At 38.1% G+C, this 22,924-nt stretch overlaps 1 protein-coding gene across 3 annotated transcripts in view; it reads right to left on the reverse strand.

The window, feature by feature from the left end:
* The window catches only part of SUCO (SUN domain containing ossification factor), a 60,237-nt gene that overhangs the window by 28,597 nt on the left and 8,716 nt on the right, over positions 1–22,924 (reverse strand). For 2 of the 3 annotated variants that reach the window (XM_053659357.1, XM_053659356.1), the window contains exons 2-9: positions 13,979–14,087; positions 12,238–12,348; positions 10,654–10,808; positions 7,941–8,078; positions 7,561–7,711; positions 6,423–6,546; positions 5,597–5,733; positions 4,523–4,590 (exon numbers count right to left, since the gene is read on the reverse strand). In XM_053659357.1, the coding sequence (XP_053515332.1) occupies positions 4,523–4,590; positions 5,597–5,733; positions 6,423–6,546; positions 7,561–7,711; positions 7,941–8,078; positions 10,654–10,808; positions 12,238–12,348; positions 13,979–14,087 (993 nt within the window). The remainder of the gene's footprint in view (positions 1–4,522; positions 4,591–5,596; positions 5,734–6,422; positions 6,547–7,560; positions 7,712–7,940; positions 8,079–10,653; positions 10,809–12,237; positions 12,349–13,978; positions 14,088–22,924) is intronic. The other variant, XM_037167379.2, reaches the window with a different exon arrangement.

Genomic DNA, 22,924 nt, shown 5'->3' on the forward strand with positions numbered 1-22,924 from the left:
GAAACCTAGAAAATATAACTTAAAGTGATAGAAAACAGTTGTACTTACTGTAGTGGAGGAGAAGGAGGAAAAATTACAAAGGAGCATGAGAAAACATTTTGGGGAAATGGGTATGTTCGTGATCTTTACGATAGTTTCATATATAAAATGTCAAAGTTAACAAACTGTACACTTTGACATACTGTAGCTTATTTTATAAACTGAAGTATAGTTCATTGTATGTCAATGATGCCTCAATAAAGCTGTTCTTAAAAATCATGCCAGAGACCTGCATTTATGGACATGGGAAGACGCCACAAATTACTCTTGCTTAAGAAACAGTTAGAAGCACGGTGCCACGTGTGTATATGGACTGTCAAAAGCATGGCATTTGGGGAAAAAATGCCGTGACATCTAGCCCTGTAATCAACACTCAGTAAACTATTATATCAAATGAGACACTACGGTGACAATTAAGTGTTAGATAATTCAAAAGCATTAAAATGAACATAGTGTGTTTAACCTTGGAAAACAACAGAACCAAGTCTCAGGAGATGGTAAAAGCCATCGGGTATCGGAGAGAGAAGCTCAGGAAGAAGGCAAACGGACGTCTGCTGACGCTCACTCTGATACCGCGTCAGACGGTTTAATCCTTCCTTAAACTGCTAAGGATATTATCTCCATTTTACAGAACTTTTAAATAAATACTAATTGGTTACTTCACATTCTTACCCTCTGTCTTTGTATTTCTTAAATACAAAGAAACCCCAACCAGGACGCAGTTGAGCATATGGGCCCCAGCAAAGACTACTTCCCAGTTTGGGCCATGTTACTTAGTTCGTGCAATGGGGTGTGAGCAGAAGTGTCAAGTGCAACGTTCAGGTCAAGCCTTTACAAGGAAGCTGGTGCCTCCCAATTTGCGTTCTCCCACCTCAACCTTACAGGCTGGAATGAGGATGTGGTTAGAACCAACCACCGAGGGATGCAGGCCAGGACAACCCCTTAGGGGAGGTACAGCAACAGGATGAAGGTGCCGGGCCGTCAACTGTTCTGTGTTACAACCTTGCAGTCCTGGCCAGCTGGCGGTTTTATGTCAGAGAACACTAAATGTCTATCTTATTAAAACCAGTTATTCGGTCCTACTAAGCAGCAGAATCAAAAGCCCTGATCATTTAGCGAACAAGTAGTAAAGTTCAAGTCAGAACACAAATCAATCTGGCCCCAACGCCTGAACAGTTTTCACATCACCACTACGCCCTGAGGAGAGGCAACTAAAGGAAACCGGACTCAGGCTTTGGTTTTTATTTACAATGGAGAAAATAAATCTAAAAGGATATTAAGAAAATAAAAAGCTAATCTTCCCCCACCTTTTTTTTTTGCACATGATGTTCTCCCTTTCTAAGACATGAGCGACAGTAATACCAGCTACAGATAAAATAAGCTTTCAGACAAATGTATTACCAGGTGCAGAGTCAGGTCTCAGGAAATTTAACAATTCTAAAACTTGCATACATCTAATAAATAGCCTCAGAATATGTAAAATATTACTATGCATGTAATTATTCCTCAGTAAAGTTGATTTTAAAATGTTCTTTCATTATATTTTTCTGCCTCATCTTTCATGTTTCTTAGCAGAGGATCTTATATGCAAATTAACAACACTACATGTAAAAATTGCAAATCCAATGTCAATATACTTCTATTAATTATAGGTAGTCACTTTTAAAAAATCAGTAAAGTAAATCTAAACACAAATAGTTTGATAAAAGAGCATGTATCAAAACTTAGATGACACAATTAAGAATAAAATTTGTAACTTTCAACATGTGTATTACAAAAAGTGTATATTATAAAAAATAAGTTTAATAGACAAAACCTAAAGAAGTATAAAATAATACAGATTCAAACGGAAATACAAGGAACAGTAAACAAAGACATGATAGAGGGAGTCAATAAAGACAAGAGAGACAAATTCCTGTGGAAATTAAAGGAAAGGCATAAATAAAAAGATCACGAATTTTAAAAATCTGTAAAACAGAAAACATCTTCAAATAAGGGAACAGCCCTTGTTGGTGTGGCTCAGTGGATTGAGCACAGGCTGTGAAGCAAAGGGTCCCCGGTTTGATTCCCAGTCAGGGCACATGCCTGGGTTGCAGGCCAGGTCCCCAGTGGGGGCTACGTGAGAGGCAACCACACACTGATATTTCTCTCCTTCTCTTCCCCCCCCCGAAGATAAGTAAATAAATAAAATCCTTAAAAAATAATAATAATAAGGGAGCAACACAAACAACTTCACTAGAAAAAAACTCTGAAAATGGATGAAAGATAAATTCCTAAAAAAATACAATTTTCCAAAATTGCCTCAATAAGAAACAGAAAATCTAAATCTAAATAGTCTATCTGGGGACATGATGTTATTTCAGCAACAGCGCATCAAAGAACAGGCGCTCAATTAACATTGAATGGATGAACAAATAAATGGAGAAACAGACAAACTAATGAGAGACCAGGAAACTCAATACCCTAAAATACAAATAATCCTGAAATTCATCTCAAGATTTGATACGATGCCAACAAAATTGCCAGCATAATTTTCTATGGAACCTGACAAGATGATTCTAACATTTAAAGGAAAAAACAAAGACACAGGAGCAGCGACGGACTTCCGATGAAGATGAGGTGTATGTAAACGGACCCCAGCAGGGAGTAAGACTTACTAAAGCCACAGTGAAACTGTGCAGTCTGAACACACCTTTGCGGGGCCAGCGCACCTCAGTCAGGGGAAGTCGGTGAAAAGGCGTTCTAAGGTTTTCACCATCCATGAGAAACCACACAAATGAGCAAAAATTAAATACACAGTAAACACGTGCACACCAGTGCACGCTGCCCGGCAAAACACGCTTAAATACAAAATGAGGAGTCGTGATGACTTTCTACGCAAACCAGAGTAAAGTAAATGACTGCTTCACGTAACTTCATCCCACCATGTGTTTGCTTGAAGTGTAAAATTCTGGAGGAAAGAAACTTGGGTTGTTACTGATCACAGAGGCTTCTCCAAAGAAAAAGAGCCCAAAATTATATTCTATGGTCTCAGACAATCAATGCTTCAAATTCAATTTATGGACCAAACGACACAGTGAAAAACTTTTTGAAATGATCCAGTAACACCCTTAAATAATTTAGTGTTAATTTTCAAACTGAACCTAAATGTGCATGTTACCAAAAAGGGCTCAGGCCAAAAATAAGAATAAGCATTATCTTCAAAGTTTAAAGTCTCTCCTTAAAAGAATAATCTTATTTGTATGTAAATCAATACAATGGTGGCAATTTACCTCAAATTCTATTTTAAACAGCTGCTTTTGAGTAATGCATCGAGTAATGTAATAAATTTTAGTACATCACGTTATTTCCTCCCAAGAATCTGCTTCTTTGACTATATTCTCACCTAATGGTGGAATCACATAGCCAAGCAGTGAAGCCAAACCCTGGGAGACTGCCTGGATGCCTTTCTCTGCATCCAATTACTAGCCCGAACTGTCGGTTTTACCTGCTCTAAATCTCTCTCTAATACATCTCCCCCTCTCTGCTGTGTCCAAACTCCAGTGCCTCCGTTCAAGCCTCATTTCTCACCTGAGCTTTGAGGTTTCCCTGCCTCCAACTACATCCTGACACAGGCCATACTTTGAGGACAGGCCTTCTTAGAACGCCAGCGAGGTAACACCACCTCCTTCATGTTCTTTGAGATAAAAACTCGAGCCCTGGCTGGTGTGCCTCAGTGGACTACGTGCCAGCCTACAAACCAAAGAGTCATGGGTTCGATTCCCAATCAGGGCACATGCCTGTGCTGCAGGCCAGGTCCCCAGTTAGGGGGTATGCGAAAGGCAACCACACACTGATGTTTCCCTCTTTCTCCCTCCCCCCTGTCTAAAAATAAATAAAATCTTTAAAAAAACTTGAAAAAACACTAAGCTGAGTATATACATTAGATGGCCTGGTTATTGCTAAACTAACTCCCCTGTCTCGTCTTCCACCGTTCTGTCACCTTCAGGCCGGTTATGACCGAAATGACTTCGTCAGGTTGCCTCTACCATACCTTTACGGTTGTTGCTTTTAGCACTGTCCCCTTGCTCGTACAGTCCCTGAGCAGCTCTCCCCCATCACTGCTACCACCTAGGAGTCCTTCGGGACTCAGCTCAGGGAGTCTTGAAGGACGTCCTCTTCCAAGAAGCTCTCCTTCCCCATCCCCTATAAGTACATGTCATCTCTGCTCCTGTGGTAATTTCTCAGCAGTACTTTTTACCCTGTCATCACTGCTTGACTGGATCTGTCACTGTTTTTTCTTTTTTTTTTTTTTTTGGACCTCCTTAATAGGAAAAGCATTTGTCTTCCATTTGGAACGCCAGGACCCGAGGTAAGTACAGCACCAGCACCGATCAGTCACAAATACTCATTGAGTGGCTCCATGAGCAAAGCAGTCTGGTCCTAACAGGAAAGTGAACATATACACACATACAGTGTGCTTTTTATATTTCATTTTACTTACCAAATCTTAGTGCTGCAAGGATTCAACATATAAAGATCCATATTTTCTATAAGAATAGCAGATGTGCTCTAGTTTCAAAAGGGGGGAAGAAATAAATTACTCAAGTAAAAATATTTATTTCAATTCTAAAGCTTTCTAGGATTTCTTTATTTTTAGATCTTAAAACATACCTAAGACTCTGAAATACTCATTTAGGGAAAAAACATTCATATGGCTAAAATTATGGCTACAATACTGTTAGCCTTGCAACAAAACATTTGAAATTAAATGTCTGCTACTATTTTTAAGAATGACTTTCTATCGGCTGTTTCCTTTGTAAAATTTCACACAGGTTCAAAAAGTTAAAAACAGGGTGCATGCCCTTAAGCAGATAAATGGATGAATTGTGACATACATCCAGACAATACAATATTATTCAGCACCACAAAGAAATGAGCTGTCAAGGCATGGAAAGACAGGGACACAATTTAAATGCATGTTACTAAGTACAAGAAGCCAATCCAAAAACTGTACATGTTGTATAATTCCCACCACCCGGCGTTCTGAAGAAAAACCATGTAGGTAGTAATCAGTGGTGGCCAGGGGATGGGGGCCAGGAGGGACAGACAGGCAGAGTCTGTATGATCCTATCATGATGGACACACGTCACTACACATTTGTCCACATCCACTGAATGTATGAATGAACTCTTAGATGGAAGCTCTGGCCTCAGTGTGATAATAATGTGTCAACGTAAGTTCATCAACTGTGATGAATGGATCACTCTGGTGAGGGGTATACTGATAATGGGGGAGGACAAGACATATATGGGAAATTTCTATTCCTTCCTCCCAATTTGTTATGCACTGAAAACTGCTCTAAAAATAGTCTTCAAAGAAATAAAGGTGCAATGTACCAGTCAACCAATATAACTAAGAATTCATACAAGAAAAGTTCTTTAAAAGCATAATCCTACATTTATTAATGTATTAGGAACATAGCTCATGGTCATATGTAGTTCCCAGAAAATCACAGCCTATATTTACTAAAGTCACTAGCTTCCTACACGCACAGTGGAATTTTATACTTAAGTACCTTGGCTTCCGGATTAGCTGCCAAAATTTTGGCACCACATTCTACTGAGGCGTAATTGTTTCGATTTTTCTGGACCTTCTTTGTGGCATGTAGACCTCCGTTGGAAGATGCATGCATGGACTGACCTGCAGACAAACCTTATTATAAACACACATATGATGATTATGATTGAAGATATCCCAGCAACACCATCATCTCCAAAGTTTTAATGCTTCACAGCATATTTTAAAACCCATTAAGAAATTAAAAATGCTTCACCCCAATAGCTTCAAATATTCAGACAAATTAGCCACAAAAATCCACATTACTTGATTTATGTCTAAGAAACATAACTCACAAACTGAAGCTCATCCATGAGAATCAAAGCTTTTAAAAATATAAAATATGTATTTAATTTTATTAGAAAGGACAAATGCTATCCTTCTATCTCTTACCCCAATATTAAGAATTCTTAATTCTGAGACTTATTCTACAAAAGCAAATCACAGCATTAATAACTTGAGCCCAGTTGTGTTTACAGTTTAAAGCTTTATGACGTAGAACTTCCCAGGTCTCAATGCTCCTCTTATAAACTGAGATGAAAGTCACTGCTTTACTACTATCTGTACCTTAATTTCTTCCCTCAATGAATAATTTACAAGAAAGGATTTTGATTAGGATTAGAACTGTATATAATTGCACACAGGTAAATTTAATAGCATCTTGGTAAATTTTACCTTTAAAAAAGTTTTCGAAGTTGTGTTTTTACTAACTGAAAAGAGAAAAAGCATATTTAAACCAGTTCCTTTACAAAAAGAAACAGAAAGGAATCCCAGTGCTATCTTACTTTTTTCTTTTTCTACTTCCATGACTTTCTTCTTCCACTCATCGAATGTCGGTATGTCCTCTGGGTCTTTGGGATTTGTTACAGACGTAGGGTCAATTTCTTCTGGTTTTGTATAATCAGAACTCTGAAAGAAACAAAGATTTCAACTTACAGAATACAAAGGTTTTCTCTGCAATTCCAATAGTTCCAAAGAAGCCTTTCCTGTAATGTGTTCTAATTTTATTTCTGGCTTTGGTATGTGACAACTCAACTGTCACGTGTCTTGACTTGGTTTCACTGGGAAAATCCATCCCTCCAGCACGCTGCGCTGTGAAATGCCAAGTCCTGTGCTTCCGAGAGGCTGCACAGAAACAGCGGGGGTCTCCAGAATGAAGCACACAGAGCTGAGTGCAGAGTCACTGAATGCAAGAAAAGGTGAAGAGCAGGAGACCCAAAATAAAAAAAAAAAAAAAACCGCAGGGATGTGGCACCAGTACTTTGAGCTCCTCTTTGATTCCACGTATTTTGTTTCTGTTAAGTTCACGGAGGGGCCTTCGTTTCTTCTACTTCGTTATTTCTTACCTGAAGGAAGCCTAGACATTCCTGTCGACACTGCAGGAAATTCTGTACTGGCCTCTATCAGAAGTCAATGCAGAACTCAGGAGAAAGGACAGTGAAACTGCCACACTGGGACACACCCTGCTTCATGTCAAGAATCATGCTCTTCAACATAAACAGGTCTAGTGTTTTGCAGACAACTAACAAAAGGTAAGATGTCCCTCTACAATAATTCTGGTTGAAAAGTCTAAATTTAACCTTTTATTATCGAGTTAAACCTATATTCAGGAAACAATAAATTTACTAATCACAGCTACTTCTATATAGCTCTCTAGAACCTGCTTAACTTAGGACTTCATGCACCTGATATCGAAGGGTAAGAGCGGCAGAAAACCCTTTATTCACATACAACCGAAGACAGGCCATTCGAGCAACAACTCTACACATAAACAGTACGCTGGCAACAGCACTAGGAAGTAACCACTTACACTACCTAAACTCCTGACTTTATGGCAAATAATGCTGGCATATTACACGATCAGCTAATCACAAAAACACACTGTACAGTAAAGTAGGAGAGAGTGCAAGGCGTAATACCTACCTCGCTTTTTAAATTCTCTGAAGCATTCAACACAGATTTTGGATCACCATCTCCCTGATCACTTGTTGAAACTTTTGGTGCAAATTCTGATTTTGTTATTTTTCCCTTGCCATGTGAAGATGACACGTTTTCTATATGCTGGCCAACGAGGCTATTTGAAACCAAAAGACATATTTAAACCAATTTTAGCTGAATAACAAATTCACACCATCTAAACTTATAATTACCATGTACAAAGTAAACCAAGAAAGGAGCACAAAGGAGATCAGCTTTCTCTCCATCGGAGAGTGAGATTAAGCATCCACCCAAGTCCAAGTCCACTCACACCTGCCACTGCTGTCACCACAGACCCTACAAGAGCAACCACTGCTCACACCCACCTTTCGTGCGGATGGACAAAGGCAGGCTGGTGGGCAGGAGCACGAGCATCGAGGGCCTCGCCAACATCACAGTCAGTTTCAGGTGGCTCAGTTTCACGGGGCTTGGCTATAGGAATAGTACCAGATTTTTCTATTTCACTATAAATAGGGGAGAAAAAAATCAAGCTGATCAATTTAATTGACATATGTAGAAGTTGAAAAATGATTATCAGTGATCTCCAAAACAATCTAAGCCAGAGAAGAATGCTTTATATTCCTGCAGACTGTTTTCAAGAATTCCCTTCTTTTAAATCATGTAAAGTCAACTGCTGACTCTTTTTTAAAAACTGATTTGAGAAAGTCCCGGCTGGTATAGCTCAGTGGATTGAGCGCAGGCCTGCAAACCAGACAATTGTGGTTCGATTCCCAGTCAGGGCACATGCCTGGGTTGCAAGCCGGTTCCCTGCAGGCCAGTTCCCAGCAGGGGACGCACGAAGGCAACCGTACATTGATGTTTCTCTCCCTGTCTCCTTCCCTTCCCCTCTAAAGATAAACAAATAAAAACAATCTTTATTTGATTTTTTAAAATTTTTATTTTATTGATTATGCCATTACAGTTGTTCTATTCCCTCCCTTCATTCCCCTCCACCCTGCACCACCACCCCTACCATTCCCCCCCTTTAGTTTATGTCCATGTGTCTCAAGTTCTTTGGATTCTATATTTCCCATACTATTCTTGCTCCCCCCTATCTATTTTCTACCTACCGTCTATGCTACTTATTTTCTGTACCTTCTCCCCGCTTCTCCTCCCACTCCCCTGTTGCTAACCCTCCATGAGATCTTCATTTCTATGGTTCTGCTCCTGATCTAGCTGTCCTTTTAGCTTGCTTTTGTTTTAGATTTTGAACAAATAATAAAGGAGAATTTCCCCGATCTGGCAAAGGAAATAGACTTCCAGGAAATCCAGGAAGCTCAGAGTCCCAAAGAAGTTGGACCCTAGAAGAAACACACCAAGGCACATCATCATTACATTAGCCAAGATTAAAATGAAAGAGAGAATCCTAGAAGCGGCAAGAGCTAAGGGGACAGTCACCTACAAAGGTGTTCCCTTCAGACTGTCAGAGGATTTCTCAAAAGAGACCTTACAGGCAAGAAGGGGCTGGAAAGAGGTATTCCAAGTCATGAAATCCAAAGACCTACAACCAAGATTGCTCTATCCAGCAAAACTTTCATTTAGAATGGAAAAGCAGATAAAGTGCTTCTCAGATAAGATCAAATTCAAGGAGTTCATCATCACCAAGCCCTTATTACATGAAATGTTAAAGGGACTTATCTAAGAAAAAGAAGATAGAAAATATGAACAATGAAAGGACAGCAAATGCACAGTTATTAACAACCACATCTAAAAAAATCTTAAAAAAAAAAAACTGATTTGAGAGAGGGAGGGAGGGAGGGAGGGAAGAAGCGGGGAGAAAGAGAAAGAAACCCTGACCCACCGCCCCACCCGTTCGAGCTTTCACCAGCTGATCCTTGCAGGCGCCCCAACCAGGGATCCAATCCGCAACCTTGGCGTACCGGGAGGACGCGCTAACCAAGCACCTGCTGACTCTTGCTCCGTTAAGTGCCCTTCAACTCTGAATAGCTGATTGTATAGGTTAATATTTGGTCTTACCAAAAATAAATATTTTTAATTATTTATTCTAAATGCATCTTTTCTTTTATATTTCTCTTAATATAGTATTCTGCCAGTGTTAGATCCGCTGCCTGCAGTATCAAAAAACCATCTCTTATGAAAAGATTGCACTAAGATTCTTAGGGTGCCTTTAGAATTGCATTTTAAAAATGAAATTTCACTAAAGAGTTGTGTTCAACACAATGAGAAAATAGGTGCTATTCGGATATATGGCATCTAGCCTTAAGTTCTTTCTGGAATAAGCATGCACTATTTAAAAAATTTAAACACAAAGCATGTCTCCTGCTCCCTGTCACTCACTGGGACAAACTCCTAAATGGTAACTGGAACATCTGTGTACAATTCCTTCAACCCGGCCCTTACATTATTGAGAACAGGTATTTAAAAAGTGCTTGTGGTAAAAAAAAAATAGTGGAGATAATAAAAATGAAGTTAACTGACACACATTCTTAACTACGTGCCCGATTTTGTCCTATGCTCTGTACGCATATTAACTCACTTGACAGAAGAAACGCTTAACATACTGTGGTATTACGACGCTTTTCCTTTGTTCTTTGTAGCGTTGCTGAAAGGAGCGAGGAGGACATAATAGGTTTTCCAGATTAAGGAAAACTTCCGCCTCAGTGTTCTAAATAGTTATTATCCAATTTGGAAAAGGCAGCTCTTCAGAGAGACATAACTAGTGGTATATATGGAACACTGCAGTAATACTTCATGCAGATAAATAATCTGACATTTGAATTTTTATAATTATTGAAAAGATTATTCAAATAAGTATCACATTTCTTAAACTAGAACCTCACTTTACCTACACAATATAAAGACTTCACCGCTGCAATCTAATCCTGAGCGTGGGCAGCAAAGTACTCCTTGTAAGACCATTACATTAAAAAATAATAAAAACAGAAAACAGAGGCATTACAACTTAGGTCAGCTATATAGCCTAAACTTAAATTTGACTGTCAAGCTGTCTGATTCTATAAAAAATTTTCTATCATTATTTAATGAGATTCCTTTTGCTTTTTCTTTGCAACGACTTACTCAAGTGTGGAGACTGGAATGATCTCTGAGGTAGATGAGCTGGTAATAGTCTCATTGCTTTCACTGCCCGCAGCTGCACTGGAAGAATCTTCGTGCAGGTCAACAGAAGAGAGCGTCTCAATCACAGGTGGACTTAACTTTTCTGACTCCGTGTTCTGTTTCAAAGAAAGTTATATTAAATGTTGAGATTAATAAATTCTCTCTTTAGATGAACAGGACTGTACAAAAAGTATACCTCAAAAGTGACAATGTAAAGAATGTTCACTGAAAAAGTGAAAATCCTTTCCCCCAATATTACCAGTCAATGGAATATATTTCATATTAAAATGTGGGCTCTACACATTTCATCGCACTTCATAAACTAGGACAAAGGATCTTGTCTTCTGTCTTTCCTACTTCCTATTTCAGACCCTCTTACTGTAATTAATCCTAGTAGCAACACAGACATCCTATGTAATACACAACACAATACAACACACAGTTGTTGCCCCTGAGCAGTCCGGAGTATGATGAGCATCCACAAACAACAATGCAACACAGCAATTCAGGAATCTTGCTGCTCCCTCATCCTGGGTGCTCCGGGCCATCCGTCCCTCCCAAACACAACCTGGAATCTGCCTAGTATCTACCCTTGTTTGAAAACCCCTATCTCAAACCTCCTCCCCCACAGCCAGTGCTAAACAGAATTAGCCATTTCCCCTCCTCTAGGCTCCACGGTTCCCTGCACACTTTCATCACAGCATCCAGAAGACCTCTCATTCATAGCTCTTCTTTCTCAGCTCTACTACGAACACCCTGAGTGAGGACCAGACTCTCTCGACCTGCACGTTCCCCGTCTCTGGCACCTAGCACACAGCACTCACTGACTGCTCACTGAATGAGAATCTAGTGGGAGGTACTCGTGCCCCGCTCGGGGAAGAGAGAGACAATGGACTAGAAGGGCTAGGACCTTGAAGAGGAGGAGGGCCAGTACTCGAGCAAAAAGAAAACACAAGGCCTAGAGTCAGAAGAGTATAAAGTGTGATCATTTGGGGAATTATTTATACTGAAATTCAGAGGGATGCAAATAGTTCACATTTTACGATGGAGGCCTTGAGAAAAATGACTTACTTTGTTAATTACTTTGATGTCAGTTAACATCATTTTTAATATTCAGGACATAATATAATAGAAAAAGGAAAAACATTTTAGCCTACTTCTAATTCACATTCCACAAAAGTGATAAGATTTTGTTATCAAAATACTGTGTTCTGCACACAAATTCTTTTTTTGTGAGTTAGAAAAAAAATTCTGACACCTGAAGATCTGAAGCAACAGGATACATTGTAGAGAGCCAAAATAAAACCCAGGGAGAAATGAGGACTCACACCCAAACTTTCACTGCAGAGAAATGGCCTCATTTATTAGTGCTCGGTGATTGCATTTTTCAAAAGCAGCACTCTTAGCAGGTAAATGGTACTAACACCAGTTACACTGCACTTCAAAGAGATGTATCAATACCCAATACAGTGACCAAACTGAGGTCTTCTACCTTATGAATTAGTGAAAAGGCACAGCATTACAAATCAGAGCAACATGGCTTACTCGTGCATCCACGACGTCGTCATCTTTTAATTTGTGTTCTTCTGGAGGAACGGGTGAATGTGAACTCACTTTTCCAGGTAATTCGGCGCTGGCAGGCCCCTCTCCTTCATCCTGTGTTGCACAAACAGAAAGGCTAACTGGTAAGCACCTTCTCCCGGGACAGCCCCGAGGCAGTGCTGAAGACCTCTCTCCACACTTCACAGCCAACACACCGTCTCGTGTGCATCTCATTCCAATTACGTCTGTTTACATGGCCACTGTCCACCTTCCTGCCTCCCCCTCGTCACTACACCTAACAGACGCACTAAACGAGGTCACGAGCCGAACGTGATCTCTCAATAAGCACTTTAATCCTACCACCGCTAGGTGTTAGGCACGCAGCGAATATCTGATAAGTGAACGTAGTTCTTTGTGTCCTCTCTTTTTGACACTCATTTTCAAGGTAGCATTTCAGATGCCTGTATGTCCTTAAATGTATCCCCCAGAACACAAGTTTCACAAAAGCGAAGTTCGTACTCATCTTTGTTTTGTATAGCCCATAGTAGGTACCTAAATGTTTGCCAAAAAAATGTTTTCTCTCTTAATGCTTTACTTAATTAAATTCATTCTCATAACATTTCATTTTCAAATTTCTCCCTGAAGAGAGTACATCTAAATCTAATTGATAATGGGTGAAAGTGTAAAATTATACTTTTCTTGAGAAATATTTAGTAACAATCTTCAAATCTTTAAATGTTCCATCCCAGAAATACAGTCTACATAACTTGAAAACTCAAATAATCCACTCTAAATATGCCAAAAAATAAACCAACCATAGAATCACGTGTTTGCGCATAACACACAAATGCACACATATACACACATGCACACACCGCTGAGACACAAGGCAAGTCTGTCAACAAAGAAATGTTTAATAAATTAGGATATATCCATATATAAAATTAAAATGCGGCCTTTTGAGAATATAGCAATGAAAAGGTGTCCATGAGATATTGTGAGGGGAGAAGGGGAAGTCTATAGAACAGTAAAATAAAAATACTAATTTGAATATTAAATTCTCATTACGCAATGGTATATTTATAGCTAAGAGAATGGCACGAACATTTTCACAAGAAACAGCAAACCGTGGTTCCTCTGGAAGGGGAGCAGGATAGAAACATAAATATTTTACAGTCAATATAAATTCCTTTGGTATTTTCAAATAAGTACATTAATTTCAGGGCCTGGCAGGGGAGAAGCCAAATCTAGCCAATACTCACCTCTATTCATTTAAAATGATAAAACAATAAATTATTTAGAGACCACCAGGTTGCTTGGACTCTGTCTATTCATCTTACCCAAGTACACAGCCACTGATCGAAGACTCCCTATAATCCTCATTTCTAACGGGTTTCACTTTGTAAGACTGGAGTTTCTTTAGAAACCCTTTAAATACTTAGTGCATTAAAAAGCAAGCCACTAGTTTCCAGCTCCCTGAGTAGATACTATCTTTCTCCCTCCTGGAGCACGAAGGAAGTTCCGACACCCCAAACATAAGCAGTAACCATAAATACATAACTATCTCAGAGGTAGCTTAATTTCAGAATTGCCCAGTTGCAACTCCTCGGATTATACCAAGGAAGAACTACAAACCTCCACCAGAAATTATGTCTTAGGATTTCTGAAATTACTTTTATTCTGAATGTGTTGAAGAAGTCTTAGAAAGCTGACATACAGAATACGTCAACTTTATTCAAAGTACCTTTTTCTGGAATTGTACATCTTCATTTTCTAGCGTGCAACTGTCATCTTGAGAGTAATACGATGAAGCTGAAGAACTCTCTTTACAGCACACACGCCAACTGGGAAGCCTGTAAGACATCCACCAGCACCACCACCAAAAAAAGAGAGAGGAGGAAAAGGTGTTAAACCAACAAACGCCCTACTACGGACTAGGATGTCAGTCACTGAGCACAAGGGTGGTTGGTAACTAATGCCCTTAAATTAAGAACTTAACTTAATGATGAAGACAAATCTACATAAAAGACAGAGGTTTTTTTTTAAAAATTTAATGCCCTAAGAGAAATAATAGACTGTTATCTGCATTCCAAGTAAGGAACTGTGAATTTCATGAAGGTAAGACAGGAGAGACTTCAAAAGAGTGTCAGATGATTATCTCAGAAAGCAGAGAAAGCTGTCAGAGAGCGAACTAACCTCAGCACCAGATGCCAATAATATTACACATTTTACCAAAGAGTTAAGAACAAATAACTCTAAAGCTACCTAAACTATTTCAAAGCATAGAAGCTTCCAAATTATATTTATATGGGGAACATAATAGTAACATCAAAAAAATTAACAGACACAGCATACAAAAATGAATACATGTTACTACTACTTATGAAATCAGACACAGAACTTCTAAATAAAACAAAGAAAAAGTCACCAGGAACAGAGCAAAAAAATAATTATATCAATATTATGGTCAAGTAGATATTCAAAAGTCATTCAAAATACAATAAAATCTATTTTGGCATGCAAAAATATCAAGGAAAAATTATTATTATCTCCACAGGCACTGAAAAACATCTGATAAACTTACACATCCTACAAGTCAGTAAAATGATGGGAAAAGGGGATAGTAAAATTATGAATTATCGTAGATGATGCATTTACACAGGTGGAAAACTAAAAAGAATCACCTATTAAAGAAAGTCTTAGGTACAGTAAGTATATACCTAGGCATAGAGTTAAGAAACTAATCAACTCTACTCAAACCATCCATCACCAGTTCTAAGACCTAACGAAAGTCCCTGCTGAAAACAGAAACAATACTAAATATAAACTTAGCAAGGAGTATACTATTGAGTAGAGCTATTTGAAACTGCCCACATTTGACAATCCTTTAACTAGAAAAAACTCAATTTTACACAACCCAAGCTAATTTAAATGGAAGATTTGAAATCCACATGATTTTTTAATTAGGCTGACTCTAAAATTTACACAAACAGTAAGAACAGTCAAGAAGACTTGCATGTAGCACAACATGGTCCTGGGAGGACAGTGGGAATGGGACTCCCCAGGGGGCCTGGGAAGAGAAGTCCCAGGGAGACAGCTGTACAGGAAGAGCAGCGGGGTGTAGCCCGTCTGAACTGGAGGTTCTCAGAAGGGGAACCTTTAGGAGGATGAAATGGACGGTAAGTCTTTGAGAACCTCTGGTACAGATTTTCCCAAGTAGTAAACAGTTTGTAATTAAATACAAAAATAAGGAAACGAATCAAATATTAGTTTCACAGAAAAGGAAAAGTAGTCATGTTTTAGTACATGGCTCACTTGTGAATAGCATTTATAGTCACAGTAACACAAACAATACGTGCTGATCTACCACCAATTACGACAGAAATGGATCATCAGCATGTGGTTAAGAGACTCTGATCGTGTGCAGTAGAGTAACACCTGAAACTGGCATTAAAGTACTTATTTCGGAGACAAGGAAGTCAATGTACAATCTATCAGCCAAGGGATGAGACTGGTCTCCTCAAAAAGGGAACATGGGGAGAGGGGAATGGGAATTGCCCTTTGGAAGAAACAAAAAACTTTCTGAGCTAACTGACTTTTTCACATGAACATATTTTTTGATAAAAATTAAAACTACGAAACACAGAACAAGGTATATAATAATATACACATACAGCATGCTACCACGTGTGTACATGTGAGTGAAACTTACTTGTATGTGCATAAATGTCTCAAAGAATTACCAAGGAAAAGAGAAGCACCACCTTGGTGGCAGGGGAGGGGGCGGGTAAGGGGCTGACAAGAGCAACGGAAGGACCTTGTTCACTCTGGAACACCCTGTCTTTAGAATTCTGAACCACAAGACTACACTGCCTATTCAAAACATCATCAAGATACTGGTTTGGCCAAAAAGTCCCTTTCATTTTCCATAAAATAAAAGGCACATTTTTCATTTTCACCAATGATTTTGGTGATCTGGATATTTTAAGCATGTCGGTCATCTCTTGCTATGGCTTCGAGTGGGTAGAGGCCAGGGGTGCTGCTAAACATCTTCCAATGCATATGACAGCCACACGGTAAAGAATTATTTGGCCAAAATGTCAACAGCACCAAGAAACTTCACAAATCGCTGTTGACACATTGGATCAGTCATAACACCTTTCTGCATATACTGCACAAATCTTTTTTTGCATTTCTGTTGTGTTTTGCCTTTCTTGAAATGACAAAGCATGATATGATGAAAACATTGCACATTTTCTTCCAATCTTCAATACTAAAGTGGCTGTACAAAAATTCACCACTTTTGATTGTCTTTTTTAACACACACTGGTATGACAGCCGTCACAATACAATTTAACAGAATTGTTTCGAGTCAAGTTAAAGACAACTAAGCACTACTAGGTCCATCATACGGAAAAAAAACGAAACTTTTGGCCAACCCAATATATCCAATATTTAAATATTCATTAAATATTTCTTTATTGACATACCTTTGCACTGTTTCTCAGCTGTACATGTGTGTGTTTGCAGGTGCATTTGTGTGTGTGTGTGTGTACCTGGGGCAGAAGAAGTTTCCAATATCCAAAACTGTGTGTAATGGAATTTTGGTGGTTATTTCTCTTACTTTCTCTACCCCTTTCTGGTCTTTCTAAATATCTATTATCAACCAAGAACTCTGTGTGTTTGTGTGTGTGTGTGTGTGTGTGTGTGTAAATTCTAACATGCAGTTAATGTGAATACAGCCAAAAAATAGTAAATCTCCTTGTTTTTACTATGACCCCTGTTTTACTCTTCTATAATCAAATGCCATTACCCTAAACTCTGAGTGTTTTGGAAGTGAGATTAGCATCTGAATCAGTGGACCAGTAGACTGCCTGGGATGGGCATAATCCAATCCTTTGAGGATCTAAACAGAACGGAAAGGTAGAATAAGGATCATTTACTTGTCCTTTTGCGTTTCCTGCCTCACTGTTTGAACTAGGACATTTCAATGTACCTTAATTAAAAAATACTTTATGGCTAAAAATTGCTAGCCATCATCTGAGCTCCCAGTGAGCTGTAACCTCTTTGCTGGCGGAGGGAGCTCACCTTCATGTTGATGGAAGCTGGCGGTCAGGGTGGTGGCAGCCCAGGGTTGGGGTGGCTGCAGCAGCCTCTTCAGACAAGCTGACCCGACTGTAAAGTCTGCCACACCCACTGACTGTTCCTTTAATGAATGGTTTCTCGGAAGCAGGTGATGCTGTTTGCTAACATATTCCCCACAGGACTTCTTTCAAAACTGAAGTCCATCCTTTCAAAGCTTGCCACTGCTTTATCACATACATTTATGAAGTAACTCTAAAACCTTTGTTGTCATTTCAACAATTTTCACTGCATCTTAAAAGAAAAGTCTTTTCTTACAGCTTAAAAAGAGATTTTCATTGTTCATCCGTAAGAAGTAACTCTGCGCCCGTTCAAGTTTTACCAGTGAAACTGCAGCAATTCAGTCACACCTTCAGGCTCCATCCTAATTCTAGTTCTCCTGCTATTTCCACCACATCCACAGTTACCTCCTCCACCAAAATCCTGGATTCCTCAAAGTCATCCAGGAAGGTTGGAATCAACATCTTCCAAATTCCTGTTAATGTTGCTATTTTGACCTCTTAACGACTTTCTTAGTAACATCCAGAAAAGTGTATCCTTTCCAGAAGGTTTTTTAATTTACTTTGCCCAGATCCATCAAAGAATTAACTACCTATGGCAACTTACACCCTTATGTGTTTTTTAAATAGTAAGACTTGAAAGTCAAAACAACTCACTGATTCATGGGATACAGAAACAAATGCTGTGTTAGCAAGCATGAAAACATTATTAATCTCACTGTGTACCTCCATCAAAGCTCTTAAGTGACCAGGTACACTGTCCAATATTTTGAAAGCAATCTCTTTTTCTGAGCAGGAGGTCCCGACAGATTAAAATGCTCAGTAAACCACGTGGTAAACAGATGAGCTGTCATCCTGGCTGTGCCCTTCAGCAGAAACTGCCACATGCCTCCTCCAGACCTTTCACCACCAAGAAACCCAAAGGTCCGCAGCAAATAATTATTAGGGGCTGAGGGGAAATAGACATAAAAATAAAATTTAAGCTGGAGTAGCATTTCAAGAAAGAACATGCCTTCTATGAGCATGGCTATCTTTCACTGATATTCTTTTATTCAACTGTTTCCTGAAGAACTGCCTCAAAACAAATATAAGCAAATGAATTACCACTCCGTCAGCTATGTGATGATGTGACATTACTATTATCACTGCAATTTACAGCCAAGAGGCTTCAAGTCATGACCAGCGATGTTGAATGTGGAGCTCTAAATCACTACTAAAGGAAGATGAAAGATAAAACTTCATGAAAGAGATACAGTAAGGAGAAACTTTCCATTCATTTAGGAGGTCATGTAACACCAGTGTACGGCAAAGATTTGCAGAGGTTCATGTTGTAACAAGAAGACACATTCAACATGACAATTTGCTAACTGGCCTACAGCAATGTTTAAATTAGTAAGAACTAAAGTGATATATAGTCTGTGTGATTTTTGGCAAGTTCATTAAAGAAATATTTGTTTCTCTGTACCTATTTTTTCAAAATAACACTGTCTACTTTATGGGACTGTTTGAGGATTTGATGAGAAAACACTCAGAACTGGGGACACCACGGAGTAAACACAATGTTAAACAAAACCAATTTTAGATTCTAAGAGAAGGAATAAAAATAGGTGTTTTTTTGCCTGGAAATATGGTTCCGTGAGAGTAACAAACTGACACAGACTGCTTCGAGTTAAATTTTATTTTTGAACTAGCCCTAATTTGTCTTTCATCCTCTTACGCCCTGCTGATCCCATATAGAAATATTACAAAATGTGTCAGACACTCAAATTTCATAACTCCCTATTCTGTAATTTCCACACCATTGAATAGTTAATTTAAAAAACTTATTTTGGGGATTTCTATTTACATGTGATTTCTAGGGCAATTTACTTGATTATGCCCTTAAATGTTGAGTTCTGGCCTTGACATGAACAAAAGTATACTTAAAAATTTAAATCACTAGGTAGGTAGTTAAATTGGTACCTTGTACATGGAAATACCTTCATAGACATGCCTTCAAAAATGTGTTCACTTTCACTTAAAAGTGAAACTACAGAATGTCTTAGTTTAAAAATATTCACTCTCCAAGAAATATGCTTAACATATATTAAGATGTATTCACCTATTTTAATCAGAAAAACTTGTTTATGTATTCACCTATTTTAATCAGAAAAAACTTGTTATTTACCTGTAATTTCCACAAAACCTCTCTGAGGTATGGTCTTAATGTCTACTAGATTAAAATAATAACACAGGTAGAGAAGGAATGAATGCCTGCATTCAAATGACACTGAATGAAATAAATGCCTAGGTTCAAATCAGGGTCAGGGACTTCAATCTTCCCTGAAACCTGATTGCTTTCATTTTTAAAATTACACTTCTACATAATTTTTTCTTGCAAAAAGATTTTCAACTTGAATATCCAATGACTGAAGTTTTTCTTGCAGTGGCAACCTAGAATCTAATAGTGCCAGACATTCTGATGTTTTTTTTTAAGGGTGTGTTACAATGATGTATTTCTAAAAATAATGGTTAAGGTTTAAATGTTAGGATAGAAGGAATATCGATTAGTTTTTACCAAATGGAACAGAAGGACTCAGGAAATTTTTTCTAGAGGATAGAGCAACTAAATTAAGTCTTGAAGTGCCGAGTAAGACTAGACAATGAGAAAGTGAGTGAGGAAACGCCATTTTTTTATTATACCAGTGCCTCAGAATGATACCATTTTATATCTTCCTAACAAAGAAATACTAAACTAGCTGTCTTTAACAATTGCTTTTTATAATCTTATCAAAGCAATCTAGCAAAATAACCCAATGATAAGTTTTAGGACACATTAATGCACAATAAAGAATATGCTAATATGCAAATGAACTCGGCTTAAGAACTGTGGGGTAGAGGATAAAACTAAACTGGAGTCTGTCAAACTTTCCAATGAGTTCATGGTGCTTCCCTCTGAGTTATATAAACTATATAAGCACTTAAGACTACCTAATAGGTAACAGATACTATGTTACATAGAGAGGGCTTTGTTAGAAAATGTTAGGCATAATTTTACTCATTAAATATTTGAGTAAAGTTATAATGATAAAACATTAAAAAGTAGCAACTTTAATGAAGTGGACAAAAGTGAACTTAACTGAAAAACACTGTCTCTAAATGTATTACCTACTAGTAAAAAGATAAGATGATTATAGACATACAGGCCCCTAACAAAATCACTTCAAAATACGTGAAACTACTGACAAAGCCAAAGGTGGAAAGAAAAGAAAATATTCTAGTTGCATATTTAAAATTATGTCCTAAAAAATAATAGACAGGCAAAACCTAAGGAAACAGGAGATTGATATTATATGTAAGAAATAAGTTTTATGAAATATACAGAACTTTACAACAAATACATATCAGCATTCTTTTCAAACACACATGGAATATGTCCCAAATACTGACTATATATATATGTGTGTATGTATATATATATATATATATATATATATATATATACACACAGCCATACATATATACTAAAGTTTCAAAAGAAGACTCAAATTCCAAAAGATACAAGATTAATAAACTACCCTCTCCAACCACATGGCAACAGAGTGTGAAATAAAAGGACAGCCTCCAACAGTCCAAGCCTCCCAACGAAAACTATTCAGTCCAAGAAAACAGGAAGGAGCATTACGAAATATTACAGCAGAGACTACAGGTCAAAATTAGTGGATGCAGGTGAAAGAGCAAGAAAACTATGCTTTTGAAGATGATCAGAGACAAACACTGAGAACAAAAGAGCTAATCTTTCAACTCAAAAAGTTAAAAGACACACTGTAAATCCAAGCAAGACTGAAGAACAGAAATCGCAGAAATAGGGAACAACAACAAAAGGCAAAAAGGATTAGGAAAACCAAAAGTTGGTCCTTTAAAGAAAATATTGGAGAGACAAACTTGAGGAAAATCACGTAAGGAGAGTTGCTGGTGCGAATTAAACAATGGTATAAAAACATGAAATAACTACAAACAGATTTTTTAATTATAAAATATCATAAATTATATAAACCAATATATTTTAAACTTAGGAAAAAACAGGTGTTTCTACAAAGTTGCAAAATTGGCACAAAAACTGGAATAAACTAATGATAATTAAAGAAATTCGAGTGGCTTAATCAACATCTCACAAAGCGATGGGGGAAATCCCAACCCAGGCTCCGCCCCCCCCCAACTTTTTTTATTTGGAAACAATTTCTAACTTTCCAAAGAATTGCCAGTATAGTACAAAGATACCCAGAAACTCTTCACCCACACCGCCATTTTGTTTACATGATGCTTGCTCCCCTCCCCTCACTCCCCTTCTCCCTCTAATTTACTTCTAAATCCTTAGTTTGTATTTCCGCAGAACAAGGACATTCTCTGGCCTGACCAGGGTCCAGTCACCAACTTCAGTAGATGTGACACTGAAAGGTACTGCATCGTCTGTATGCAATTTTGTCACGTGGCATGATACTGTCCTTACAGCATCCTCACCCACCACCCCAAGTATGAATTGAGTCGAAGGTCTTGTTCAGCATTTGTCATCAGCCTCCTTCAACCCAAACTAGTTCTTGGCCTTTATCTTACGTGGCACTGACATTTCTGAAGAACACGGTCCTTTTATTGTTAAATAATAGGATCCTTTTTTGAGATCTGTCTGATGTCTCATCCTGACCAGACTCAGGTTATGTACCCCTGGCTGGAACCCTTCGCACGCATTCCCGCGTCTTCCTCCCAGTCATACATCCAGAAGCAGCACACAACGCCCAGCTGCTACAGCACTTGTGATCCCAGCTCATACTTCTCCAGAGAAATCAAAAACAGTCCTTAAAAAGCCCTGCACAAAAACATCACAGTAGCTTTTACTCCTAACACAAAAACTGGAAACAGCCCAGATGTCCAACAACAGAATAAAACTCTGTAGTGTATCCACACAATGTACTATTTGTTAAAAATAACAAATTACTGATGAATGAAAAGCATGGATAAATCTTGGAAACTTTACCCTGAGTGAAAGAACTCAGATATGAGAATAAATACTTTGTAATTCCATTTAGATGAAGTTTCAGAATTAGCAAAACTAATCCACAGTGATAGAAATCAAACCACTTGTGTTTTGGGGTATTTGCTACAAAGGGACATAAGAGAACATTCTGGGGTAATGGAAATGTTCTGTATTTGATGGGGAGGTGTTATACAGATGTACACGTTTGTCAAAACTGATCCAACTATATATAACTAATATATATATTTCACCATACGTAAATTATCTCAATTTAAGAATGTAAGAAACAAAAAAGTCAATATTTTCCTCCCTAGCAAAAAAAGATTGAAAATAAACTACATATCAGCAATAATAAAAAACAAAATAATTTAGAAATTAACCTAAATAATACACCACCATTTACAACTCTGACAACAATGAAAAGATAAATAAAGACCTGGCGTGTACAGAGATGGGATGCTGGTGACAGCAATGTAAAGACAGCAATTCTCTCCAAAGTAATTTATCACCCGAATATAACTCCTATCAAAATACCTCA

Source organism: Artibeus jamaicensis, unplaced genomic scaffold (genome assembly GCF_021234435.1).
Source record: "Artibeus jamaicensis isolate MK-2021 breed Jamaican fruit bat unplaced genomic scaffold, CSHL_Jam_final scaffold_625, whole genome shotgun sequence".
NCBI classification, from domain to species: Eukaryota; Metazoa; Chordata; class Mammalia; order Chiroptera; family Phyllostomidae; genus Artibeus; species Artibeus jamaicensis.